Below are 12,831 nucleotides of genomic sequence, written 5' to 3' on the forward strand. Positions count from 1 at the left end.
GAACATTTGATGTTATTGAGACGAGTGCCTGATAAGGGACAAAATGATGAGCAATATCCCCTTTTTATGCTATAATAAGATTTAAGATGACATATTTAGCTGCCAACCTACCTGCACTTCTGGAGTTTAGTGCTGTTGAATGTGCCTTGGTAACATTATCATGGGCGGCAGGGTAGCCTAGTGGTTAGAGCGTTGGGCTAGTAACCGAAAGGTTGCAAGTTCAAATCCCCAAGCTGACAAGGTACAAATCTGTCGTTCTGCCCCTGAACAGGCAGTTAACTCACTGTTCCTAGGCCGTCATTGAAAATAAGAATTTGTTCTTAACTGACTTGCCTAGTAAAATAAAGGTAAAATAAATAAAAAATCATTTGAATGTTTAAAGCGTTTTTATAAAGTCAAATGTCGGTGTTGATGATTCTATAGTATTTAGCCTAGAATAGATGTAGACTAATATTGATGATCACATTATGCAGCAGTTGTGGTTGGTCTCTTGCTGAAGACTGCTAGCTCTATACAATGCATTTGGTCTGGACTGTAATGAGTCCCCTGTGCATTCTTCAGATGTACAGACAGTCCTGAACTGCTCATTGAACCAGTAAAGGGGGTTTCAGTCAATTAGGGAATTCAGAATCCTACGGGAGTTTTTGGCAGCTGAACACACTCAAATCTAATGCAGGGAGACAAAAATACTCTCCATCTCCCCATGCAACGCTAAGCCCTGCACAGGTTTAGCTAGGCCTATGTTATTACATTTATCGAACATCATGTCTCTGTGGTTTTACTTTTCCCAGAAATACCCAATTGATACCTATGTACAAAATGACAGGAACTCCAGGTGTAGACCTTTGCAGAATCTGACCTGCCCATGTATTAGGCCTATACATTTTGCAAAGGAAATCAGGACATCCAGTATCTGGAAATAAAGGGAGAATTTCAATATAATTTCTCATACACTGGTGAGGTTGGCGTCTGCTTTTTATGACCTACTTGTATTCCGCAAATTGTCCAACACACAGGAGTGAGTCAGGTGTGGACCTCTCAGCATGGTTGCTTTGCCAACGCAGGCCTACGCGTGATGATAATTGGGCCTGTGTTATTCTTAATTACGACAGCACCTCAGGTCAGCAAGACTCCTGGGATTTTCTGGATACAGCATCATCGTAGAATAACAAAACACTGAGATTTGGTGTTGCTTCAGAAATTGGACATTTTAATCTCCAGTTAGAATCTATTAATGGATTGTGGACCAGTATGCTGGTAATGAAGTAAAAAAGTAAGAAGGCTGAATTGAAACATTGGAGATTGTATGGTTGTCGTTATCATCCCCAAAAAGTATGTTCTTGAGGATTCTTTTTCCTTTTAGAATCAAGAAATGTTTCCCTTTCAGGATAATTTTGAGTCTTAATGAAATCATGTGTAAGTAACTAAAAAACACCCTGCTGACTTTGGCCATTACATAAGATACAGAATTGTATTTTCAGGAAATAACCACAGTTGAGGGGGGGGGGGGGGGGGGGGTCTGTGGTATCGTTTTCTTGCTTGGGGAGCTGAAGCCAGTCCTCACTGAGCGCAAGAGGAAATCCTGATTAGCAGCCACACCTAAAGGCCAACACGAATGAAAACTCCTTCCAAAGACAAAGTCAAGATTCTTGTCCAGATCACACGGATTATCTTCAGTCATGCATTTTGGCTTTTTCCAAGCCTCAGGAAAGCTCCTCCAGTAGCAGTTCTGTCAGGAGTGATGTACTTATTTTGAATTCTTTACTTTTTGATTAGATCCTAACTCTGGTTAGGCTCTGCAGGGGGTTAAAATGAAGTGGTGGGGCCCTGAGATTGATTAGTACCCATTAAAGTACAGCCTGCCTTCTCTTCAGTTACACCACAGAGCAAGGGTGAGAAAGTGTTCGATCAACATGGCCAGAGTCCTGTCACCAGATGTGACGTGTTGATACGAGATTAATTTGTCTCTGGAAGGCCATGTATTCCTTGAAGTCAGTTTTCATGGCTTCATGCTGCCAAACCCTGAAGAATGTCATGGTTGAGACTTTCACCTGCATTTGTAGACTAGGTTAAATCTAACTCGTAAATTCCACATAGACTTTGCCAGCTGATAAGCTTGACTTTTAAGGTTTTGCAGATGTCAAGGCCCTGAGGTATCAAAGCTATAATGTTTCTAACCATTTATGACAACCAGGCTAGCCGTGATCTATGAGTATGATCCTAGTTGCCAAGAGCAAAAACGACCACTTTTCCTTTCCTTCTCAAAAGATGTCTTGGGGCTCCAAAGTGGCGCAGCAGTCTAAGACACTGCACCTCAGTGCTAGAGGCCTCATTACAGACCCTGGTTCGATTCCAGGCTGTATCACAACCGGCCAGAATTGGGAGTCCCATAGGGCAGCGGACAATTGGCCCAGCGTCGTCAGGGTTTGGCCAGGATAGGTCATCATTGTAAATAAGAATTTGTTCTTAACTGACTTTCCTAGTTAAATAAAGGCTTTTCCTGGAAATGCCAAAATAATTGAAGGCACGAGTAACATTTTAGAGTTTGTTCATGTAGAGACAATGCTTCTCCTAGCTAGGGCTGGGAATTGCCAGGGACCTCATGATTTAAATATTATCACAATACTTAGGTGCCGATGTGTTGCGATTCTATGTATCACAATTTTATGTGTTGCGATTGAATACTGTGAATTTATTGTGATTTGATGTTTCAAACACATTGTTCACTACACTACATGTCTGCTGCAGAGGGACAGTAGACAGTAGAAAGCCATGAGAGGTAAAAGTACACAACATGTTGGCTCACCATTTAAAACAATGAAAAATATGGGGAACTAGTTATAGGATGATATACCAGAGTTTTGGGGCAGGTACACCTGACTAGCGATCGCTGACATTACAAATCGGTACTTGGAGTCAATATAAAATCACAAAATATCGCGATAATCTACTGTATTAATGTTTTTTCCTTAACCACAGCATACGCTTGTGGATGAGTTTGTTTAAATCTAATGCAGTGTTGGTCAATATTTTTATATTGCGCTCCTCAATCTAGAATTTGGTGTTTGAAACCAATAGTGATGCAACAGTCCTCCTTTTTTTTAACGCACAGAGCCAAGCCACATTTATAATGACTGGACAATTTGTATTATTATTTTTTAAACTTTCAACTCATTTCTCTGTGACTGGCTTTGTTAAAACAGCTATGATGAGTTGTGCTAATGTATAACGTGTAAAGATGTGCTAATGTATAACGTGTAAAGATGTGCTAATGTGTAGCTTGTAAAGATGTGCTAATGTGTAACGTGTAAAGATGTGCTAATGTGTAACGTGTAAAGATGTGCTAATGTGTAACGTGTAAAGATGTGCTAATGTGTAACGTGTAAAGATGTGCTAATGTGTAACGTGTAAAGATGTGCTAATGTGTAACGTGTAAAGATGTGCTAATGTGTAGCGTGTAAAGATGTGCTAATGTGTAGCGTGTAAAGATGTGCTAATGTGTAGCGTGTAAAGATGTGCTAATGTGTAGCGTGTAAAGATGTGCTAATGTGTAGCGTGTAAAGATGTGCTAATGTGTAGCGTGTAAAGATGTGCTAATGTGTAGCGTGTAAAGATGTGCTAATGTATAACGTGTAAAGATGTGCTAATGTGAAGCTTGTAAAGATGTGCTAATGTGTAGGTTGTAAACACAGATGTGCTGATTTCCTTTATCTACAAGACCAGACAAGTGGGGGTTACAGTGAAGTTTAGACCTCTGCCAGTAATGGTGTTAAACAAAATAGCTCACCAGCAGTTCTTCATCACAATCACCACTTAATCATATGAAATACTGAAGCTTTCTCAAAGGTAGAAGATACATAGGCTACAATCTGTGGACCATACCACCCAAACATGCTTACAATGGTTTATGTTTTGGAATCCGGTCATACAATTGAGATGTAGGCCTATAGAGTGTATTGGAGGATCATTTCATATCTCTCTGACGTAGTCCTATATTTCTGAACATGTCTCCCAGCACTGTTTTGAACATGAAATCCTCTGAGTTGCACCTTTTTAACCCTCTGTGTACACCTGCAGACTATAGAATGAAAGAAAAGCTCTAGCCCTGCCTACAGAGAGGCTTGTCTTTTTAAAAGTGCATTCATGGCTTAATGTGGCCTTTCCTTTTGTCTCATTTCAACCTCAAGTATGAGAATGAGGGGCAGGAAGTAGCCAACTTGAATAGATAAAATGTCAGGATGCTGTTGCTATTCTTTCACCAGGATGAGGAACCACAGCATCAGACGTGTCAACACTTTCATATACCGTACTAAAGAAAATATGTGACCTTGCCTACTATTGTTTGTAGGCTATGAAGTCTGTAGTGTACTCACAGCCTGTGATTCTTATTTAGCTAAATCTTATAGCATAATAGAATTGGTCTCCAAACCTCAAGTGTTACAACAAAATCAACAAACTCTAGGCTATGTAACCGTTTTGACAAAAATGTTATCATTTTTTTCATCAGCAAAGCATGTTAGAATTTCTACTCAAACTAGCTTGCCATTCAACATGGTTGATAGGAATACATTGTAAAAATAAATCTAAATGCAACATCCAACAATTTTAAAAGATTTAGTCGAGTTACACTTCATATAAGGAAATCAGTCATTTGAAATGTATTCATTAGGCCCTAATCTATGGATTTCACATGACTGGGAAGATAGAAATGCGTCTGTTGGTCACAGACACCTTAAAAAAAGACTAGGGCGTGGATCAGAACTAGTCAGTATCTGGTGTGACCACCATTTGCCTCATAACGTGGCAAATCTCCTTTGCATAGAGTTGATCAGACTTGATTGTGGAATGTTGTCCCACTCTTCAATGGCTGTGCAAAGTTGTTGGAAATTGGCAGAAACTGGAACACGCTGTCGTACACGTCTATCCAGAGCATCCCACACATGCTCAATGGGTGACGAGTATGCAGGCCACGGAAGAACTTGGACATGTCAGCTTCCAGGAATTGTGTACAGATCCTTGTGACATAGGGCTGTGCATTACAACGCTGAAACATGAGGTGATGGTGGGGGACGAATGGCACAACAATGGGCCTCAGGATCTCTTCATAGTATTTATGTGCATTCAAATTACCATTGAATCCGTAGCTTATGCTTGCCCATACCACAACCCAACATCCAGCATGGGGCACTCTGTTCATAAAGTTGACATCAGCAAACTGCTCGCCACACAACGTCATAAACTTGGTCTGCGGTTGTAAGGCCGGTTGGACGTACTGCCAAATTCTCTAAAACGACATTGGAGGCAATTTATGGTAGAGAAATTAACATTACACTCTCTGGCAACAGCTCTGGTGGACATTTCTGCAGTCAGCATGCCAATTGCACACTCCCTCAACTTGAGACGTCTGTGGCATTGTGACAAAACTGCACCTGTGTAATGATCATGCTGTTTAATCAGCTTCTTGATATGCCACACCTGGCAGGTGCATGGATTATCTTGGCAAAGGAGAAATGCTCACAGGGATATAAACAAATTTGTGCACAAAATCTGAGAGAAATAAGCTTGGGTGTATGGGAAATTTCTGGGATCTTTTATTTTAGCTCATGAAACATGGGACCAACACTTTACATGTTTTATTTTTTATTTATTTTTCTGAATATATTTGGTGGTGCTCATAGTCAATCATAAACTTTAATATTCAGCAGTTAATGTCTGTCATTCAATTCTTTCTACAACAAGGGTAGTCAGATTTTTCTTGACCCAAAGGTAATACATTTTCAATGGCCTTTGCCCTGGGGGAGAAGCACATAGACTTTCATGAGAGCCATTACTCTTTAGTAAGTGCACACAAGCGTGGGCAAGATCACATGGCAGGCCTTGGGACATTGAACGTCGCAGGCCATTCGATCAGGGATGGCAGTGCGCTGGTTGCAGGACGATGGGCGCTGAAGCCTTCCCCACATCTAAAGCTCCATATGTATGCTGTTTATTTCAGTATAAACAACTTACATGAGAACCAGCCGCACGCTTGTCTATGTATTTTGAATGCCCATTTTAAACTTCCAATTGGCCTTAAAAAAAAAAAGGCATCCAAAATATTGGGTGAAAACAAATTGGAACCTCTTAGTAATGTCATTAATCTTTTCATCAGCAAATGGAAATGGAATCTATTCATTCATAAGTCAGGCACTTTCAGCATGCATTGGAGACTTCATCTGATGCTAGTCAATTGATGCAGAATTCATGTTTTATTTAGTTCAGCTTGAATCTGGATGAATGTGGAAAGGTTAAAAATAAAGGTACTGGAACACAACAATGATACAGACTACTTGGGAAATGTCACGCACGTAGCCAATACACCACTAGATCTGTGTGGGCTGTATCCTTTTTAGGGGGGGACTCATTGTGGTTCACACAGAATGCACTGTGACGGGCACCTTAAGTCGAGCAACACAATTGTTCAAGGAGATTCTTCAAGGTAACGGTCCTCACTTCTCAAGAAAAATAGAAGGGGTTGGGGGGAGTTAGGAAAGACGTATACACAAGATATGTCAACAAACAGTGTTCTTCACATCATGTGACGCACCATATATGGTATGCTGCTCTCAACTTTGCTTTGACCTCTTTGTTAGCATCTCATCAAATCAGTTTATTGTATGCATACACAATTTAGCAGATGTTATAGTGGGTTCAGTGAAATGCTTATGTTACTAGCGCCTAACAATGCAGTAAAATGTCAAATAATCCCCCCAAAAAACAAACACGAGATATCAACAAATTTTGGAACAAACCTGAATAGCACTGTAACAGTAATCCAAATGCAATTTATATGTATGTACACTTGATTAATTTAAACAGGATATACTAAGAGTGATATGGACAGCAGTAGATATGGTATATTATGATGCATGAATTAACCCACTGAAACATGCCCCTTTTAACAATTGTTTATGTTCCCTCTCAGCTGAGTTAGAGCTTTGCTAAAGTTATTTTAAGCTCTCTACAGCCTATAGTTTCAGTATGAAGCACTTATCCAAGGTCAAATATTTATAGACACTAGGATAGCATGGCAACATTCCTTAGAGGATGTAATTCATCTTAACCTGGTGTGCTGCCTGTGCCCCATTAAAAAGACAGCTAGCCGACCGGTAGCCTTCAGGTGTCATGTGTAGCTTGTTGTTTATGTTGGCCAATCGAAGTGGCAAAGAGGCTCAACAGGTAGCAAATGGAGTGAGAGTTCACTAATTCAATGCAAGATGGAATACAATTATGGAATTAACCGTTTGCAAAATGATAAGGAGTAGGCTAAAACGAGCAACCAACAGGTAGGATATTGTTGGAATGGGGTTGGGGAGAAAGCCCAGCATTTAGCCTAGCTAACTATAGCTTCTCTATGCTACTCCAGTCAAGACCGGTACTGTTGTATGGGAGGATAAATAACATTGGAAATGCTGCACCTACGATAACATCTGCAAATCTGTGCACACAACCAATAAAATGTAGTTTGGGCCTCTCCCTCGCGCAGCAGCAGTGCTCAGGTTAAAAACGTACACGTATTTAGAATATCCAAATAAATGACAAAAATTCACGATACTATTCATATAGTGAAATTATTTCAAATCCCCATCCCTACTGCCTAAGCCCAACTGATTATATCCCATATACTGGCCGCTTCCTCTTTGATTGGAGTGTGATTTGCTTCCCCAGAGTCAAGAATTTAACTGCACGCATTTCACAGAAATGTTTTAATTATTTAATTTTATTGAGCTGAGTTTAGTTCGATAGTTCTCTCCCTCTGGTCTCTGCGAGGTAGGGCTGAAAAGGAAACATTGATGACCTCTAGACCATAAAGGCCTGCCATCACCAGCAGCAACATGGACAAAGAGAATTAGCAGGCTGCCATGCCCAATATTTGAACGTTATGTTTTATACTTCACAATGTTCCTCGTGGCTATTTTCGTCGTGGCTATCTTTTTTTTGGTCCTTCTGAAACTAATAAATCATAACTGTGCTTAATTAATACATAGTTACTCTGGGGTTAAGCCTGAGAGGTAAAATAATGTTTAATAGAGATTAATTTAGTAAATAATTTTCTCCGTGAAAAGCAATGCTCACAATTTTAAATGTTTTTATTTCATTTTGACCTTTTATTTAACGAGACAAGTCAGTTAAGAACAAATTCTTATTTAAAATGACAACCCACTGTTTGCCGGTAGGCCAACTTGCTTGTTCATTGGCAGAAGGACAGATTTTTTTAAAATCTTGTCAGCTCGGGGATTCGATCCAGCAACCTTTTGATTACTGGCCCAACGCTCTAACCACTAGGCTACCAGCTGCCCCAAAAGAATTGCAGTCAGAAGTCAAACACTGACATTAGGCAGCTCCAATCATCAAGGAATGCTAAGGAGTTAAACAGATTTCATAGCAAATAGCAGTGAAATAATCAACCCATTTCAATAAGCAGACACATGCGCAAATGCTTAGTCATAAAGAGTCAGGAATACTCCCACTTTTTGAGTTGGCTTATAGTATATCTCATAAATTAAATATTTTGCTTCCAGCTCAGAGAAGTGATTTAAAGAGTATCAGGCTCCTCTTTTTACCTCTAAATCTAAAGTGATTTACTTATTTTCTACTTGTTTACAGAACAGGTATTCAGGTTTTTCCTTTTTATCTTCCTCAGGATGGCTCGAGGCTGCGCAAAGAGAGGAAGAAGACGGTATCGTTCAGCAGCATGCCCACTGAGAAGAAGATCAGCAGTGCGAGCGACTGCATCAACGCCATGGTGGACGGCTCGGAACTGAAGAAGGTCCGCTCCAACTCCCGCGTTTACCACCGCTACTTCCTCCTGGACGCCGACATGCAGTCTCTAAGGTGGGAACCCTCCAAAAAAGAGTCAGAGAAAGCCAAAATTGATGTCAAGTCCATCAAAGAGGTGCGGACAGGGAAAAACACAGAAACGTTTAGGACCAACGGAATATATGATCAGATATCAGAGGACTGTGCCTTCTCGATCATCTATGGGGAGAACTATGAGTCTTTGGACTTGGTTGCAAACTCTGCCGATATGGCCAACATATGGGTGACCGGGCTTAGATACCTGATATCCTATGGGAAACACACACTGAATATGATTGAGAGCAACCAGAACAACATGCGCTCCTCCTGGCTCGGGGACCTCTTTGAGGAGGCTGATGCCAACAACAGCAAGCACATTAGTCTATGTGCTGCCGTGCAGCTAATTAAAAACCTAAACCCTGGACTCAAAAACGTTAAGATTGAACTCAAGTTTAAGGAGTTTCACAAATCTAAAGATAAGGTGGGATGTGGTGTGACTAAGGAGGAGTTCATTGAAGTCTTTCATGACCTTTGCACAAGACCAGAAATGTATTTCCTTCTTGTCCAGTTCTCTAGCAACAAGGAATTTCTAGATACCAAGGACTTAACTATGTTTCTGGAGGCTGAGCAGGGTATGGCACAAGTAAGTGAAGACACCAGTCTGGAGGTCATTCAGAGTTATGAACCTTCCAAAGAGGGGCAGCTCAAGGGCTGGCTCTCCCTTGATGGGTTTACCAATTATCTCATGTCGCCAGAGTGCCACATCTTTGACCCGGAACAAAAAACAGTGTGTCAGGACATGAACCAGCCCTTGTCCCACTATTACATCAACGCTTCCCACAACACATACCTGATCGAGGATCAGTTTAGAGGCCCCTCTGACATTACAGGGTACATCCGTGCCCTCAAGATGGGCTGTCGAAGTGTAGAACTAGATGTCTGGGATGGACCAGATAATGAGCCTGTCATTTACACTGGCCACACAATGACCTCGCAGATAGTCTTCTGCAGTGTCTGTGACGTCATCAACAAATATGCCTTTGTTGCATCTGACTTTCCCCTGATATTGTGTCTGGAGAACCACTGCTCCTTAAAGCAGCAGAGGGTCATGTTTCAGCAATTGAAAAAGATTCTTGGTGACAAGATTTACATGGTTCCACCTTCACCTGAAGACAGCTACCTGCCCTCACCCTTTGACCTCAAGTGTAAGATCCTGCTGAAGGGGAAGAAGCTGGGCACAACCTGCATTAGCTCGGAGGGTGAAGTGACTGATGAGGATGAGGGGGCTGAGATGTCACAAAGAATGAACATTGAAGCCGACGAACAGCAGAGCATCCCACTGAAAAAGTTCCAGCTGTCCAAGGACCTCTCTGACCTGGTAACGTTGTGTAAATCGATTGCGTTCAAAGACTTCCCAACAGCTTTCCAAAGCCAGAAGCACTGGGAACTTTGCTCGTTCAATGAGGTCTTTGCCAGTCGCTGTGCCAATGACTTTCCAGGCGACTTTGTTAACTACAACAAGAAGTTATTGGCGAGAGTCTACCCCAGCCCAATGCGGATCGACTCTAGTAACATGAACCCTCAGGACTTCTGGAAGTGTGGTTGCCAGATCGTGGCAATGAACTACCAGACCCCCGGCCTGATGATGGACCTAAACATTGGCTGGTTCCGTCAGAATGGGAACTGTGGGTATGTGCTGCGACCAGCCATAATGAGAGAGCAGGTGTCATATTTCAGTGCCAACACTAAAGACTCAGTACCTGGTGTGTCTCCTCAGCTCTTGCACATAAAGATCATAAGTGGACAAAACTTCCCCAAACCCAAAGGCTCAGGCTCCAAAGGAGATGTTGTTGACCCTTATGTCTATGTGGAGATACATGGCATCCCTGCTGATTGTGCAGAGCAAAGGACTAAAACTGTCAATCAGAATGGGGAGAACCCACTGTTTGATGAAAGCTTTGAGTTTCAGATAAACCTACCTGAGTTGGCCATGGTGCGCTTCGTGGTGCTTGATGATGACTACATTGGCGACGAGTTCATCGGCCAGTACACAATCCCCTTCGAGTGTCTCCAGCCGGGATTCCGGCACATACCGTTACAATCGCTAACGGGGGAAGTCCTTCCCCACGCCTGGCTATTCGTCCATGTGGCCATCACCAACCGAAGGGGCGGGGGCAAGCCTCACAAGAGGGGACTCTCTGTGCGTAAGGGCAAGAGAAGTCGGGAGTACGCCACCATGAGAGTGCTGGTCATCAAGGTTGTGGACGACATCTTCAAGACAGCCATACTGCCACTGAGGGAAGCCACCGACCTCAGAGAAAACATGCAGGTAAGGGAGTGAACATTATTTGTAATAAGGGTTACTTGGAGAAAATTGGACCTCTCTGAAATGAAAAATATATTTGACCTAATCCCTCACTGAACGTTATTTTTTATTTTTTTATTTAAAATAAGTGACCATCCCCTATACCCAAAATAGTCATTAAAACAAAGTGGATAGCAGAGAACATGTCTACTGTTTACCCTCACGTCTTGGACAGACCAGAGCATCGCATGGCAATGCAGGAATTCTTTATAGCGCACAGGGCTGAGGGCCAGAATGTTGTGGGCTCACAGACCACCATGGACAACAGTAGAAGTGGAAAGATCTCCTTTATAGTAAAAGCATTGCATGAATCTATTATTGTATTTGCAGGTCTGAAAAAAAATTTTTTTTTAGAAAGATGTCAGGCAATTCTACAATCTTTTTTAATACGACACAAATGACTAAAATTACAGGCTAAGAATGGACTGAGCGATAGCTTATGTGTTCATTTGATCATATTTCTCCAATGCCAAATCGGTGTACTTGGTTTGCAACGAAGCTGTCCCTGTTTACAAATGATTAGGAATCTGATCATGGTTCTTTTAAAAGTTAGGTCTACCTTTCCACCCTAGACAGAGTAGCCCTACCTTTCCACCCCAGACAGAGTAGGCCTACCTTTCCACCCCAGACAGAGTAGGCCTACCTTTCCACCCCAGACAGAGTAGGCCTACCTTTCCACCCCAGACAGAGTAGCCCTACCTTTCCACCCCAGACAGAGTAGCCCTACCTTTCCACCCCAGACAGAGTAGGCCTACCTTTCCACCCCAGACAGAGTGGCCCTACCTTTCCACCCCAGACAGAGTGGCCCTACCTTTCCACCCCAGACAGAGTGGCCCTACCTTTCCACCCCAGACAGAGTGGCCCTACCTTTCCACCCCAGACAGAGTAGGCCTACCTTTCCACCCCAGACAGAGTAGGCCTACCTTTCCACCCCAGACAGAGTAGGCCTACCTTTCCACCCCAGACAGAGTAGGCCTACCTTTCCACCCCAGACAGAGTAGCCCTACCTTTCCACCCCAGACAGAGTGGCCCTACCTTTCCACCCCAGACAGAGTAGGCCTACCTTTCCACCCCAGACAGAGTAGGTCTACCTTTCCACCCCAGACAGAGTAGGCCTACCTTTCCACCCCAGACAGAGTAGGCCTACCTTTCCACCCCAGACAGAGTAGGCCTACCTTTCCACCCCAGACAGAGTAGGCCTACCTTTCCACCCCAGACAGAGTAGGCCTACCTTTCCACCCCAGACAGAGTAGGCCTACCTTTCCACCCCAGACAGAGTAGGCCTACCTTTCCACCCCAGACAGAGTAGGCCTACCTTTCCACCCCAGACAGAGTAGGCCTACCTTTCCACCCCAGACAGAGTAGGCCTACCTTTCCACCCCAGACAGAGTAGGCCTACCGACACATACAAATGTAAGCTTTAACTGCTGACTACTTTTCTTCTGTGGCTTAACCCAACAAGAGCTGTCTGGGTTTAAACATCTTCTATTGTACATAGTGAACAGTTTAATCAATTGATAGTGATAGATTTAGATTACTTCCCAATCAAAGTCTGTTTTGTCTCATCGGCTATAGAAGGTTATAGCTCAGCCTCTTAATGTCAAAGAAAGGAATAATCTGTGTCATGT

General features: G+C 42.6%; 1 protein-coding gene across 3 annotated transcripts in view; it reads left to right on the forward strand.

The window, feature by feature from the left end:
- Nucleotides 1–12,831, forward strand: part of LOC109908957 (inactive phospholipase C-like protein 2) — a 54,090-nt gene that overhangs the window by 23,156 nt on the left and 18,103 nt on the right. For all 3 annotated transcript variants that reach the window (XM_031790104.1, XM_031790106.1, XM_031790111.1), the window contains exon 3: nucleotides 8,684–11,167. In XM_031790104.1, coding sequence (XP_031645964.1) covers nucleotides 8,684–11,167 — 2,484 coding nt within the window. The remainder of the gene's footprint in view (nucleotides 1–8,683; nucleotides 11,168–12,831) is intronic.

The sequence above is a fragment of the Oncorhynchus kisutch genome, linkage group LG2 (genome assembly GCF_002021735.2).
Source record: "Oncorhynchus kisutch isolate 150728-3 linkage group LG2, Okis_V2, whole genome shotgun sequence".
In the NCBI taxonomy this organism is placed as follows: Eukaryota; Metazoa; Chordata; class Actinopteri; order Salmoniformes; family Salmonidae; genus Oncorhynchus; species Oncorhynchus kisutch.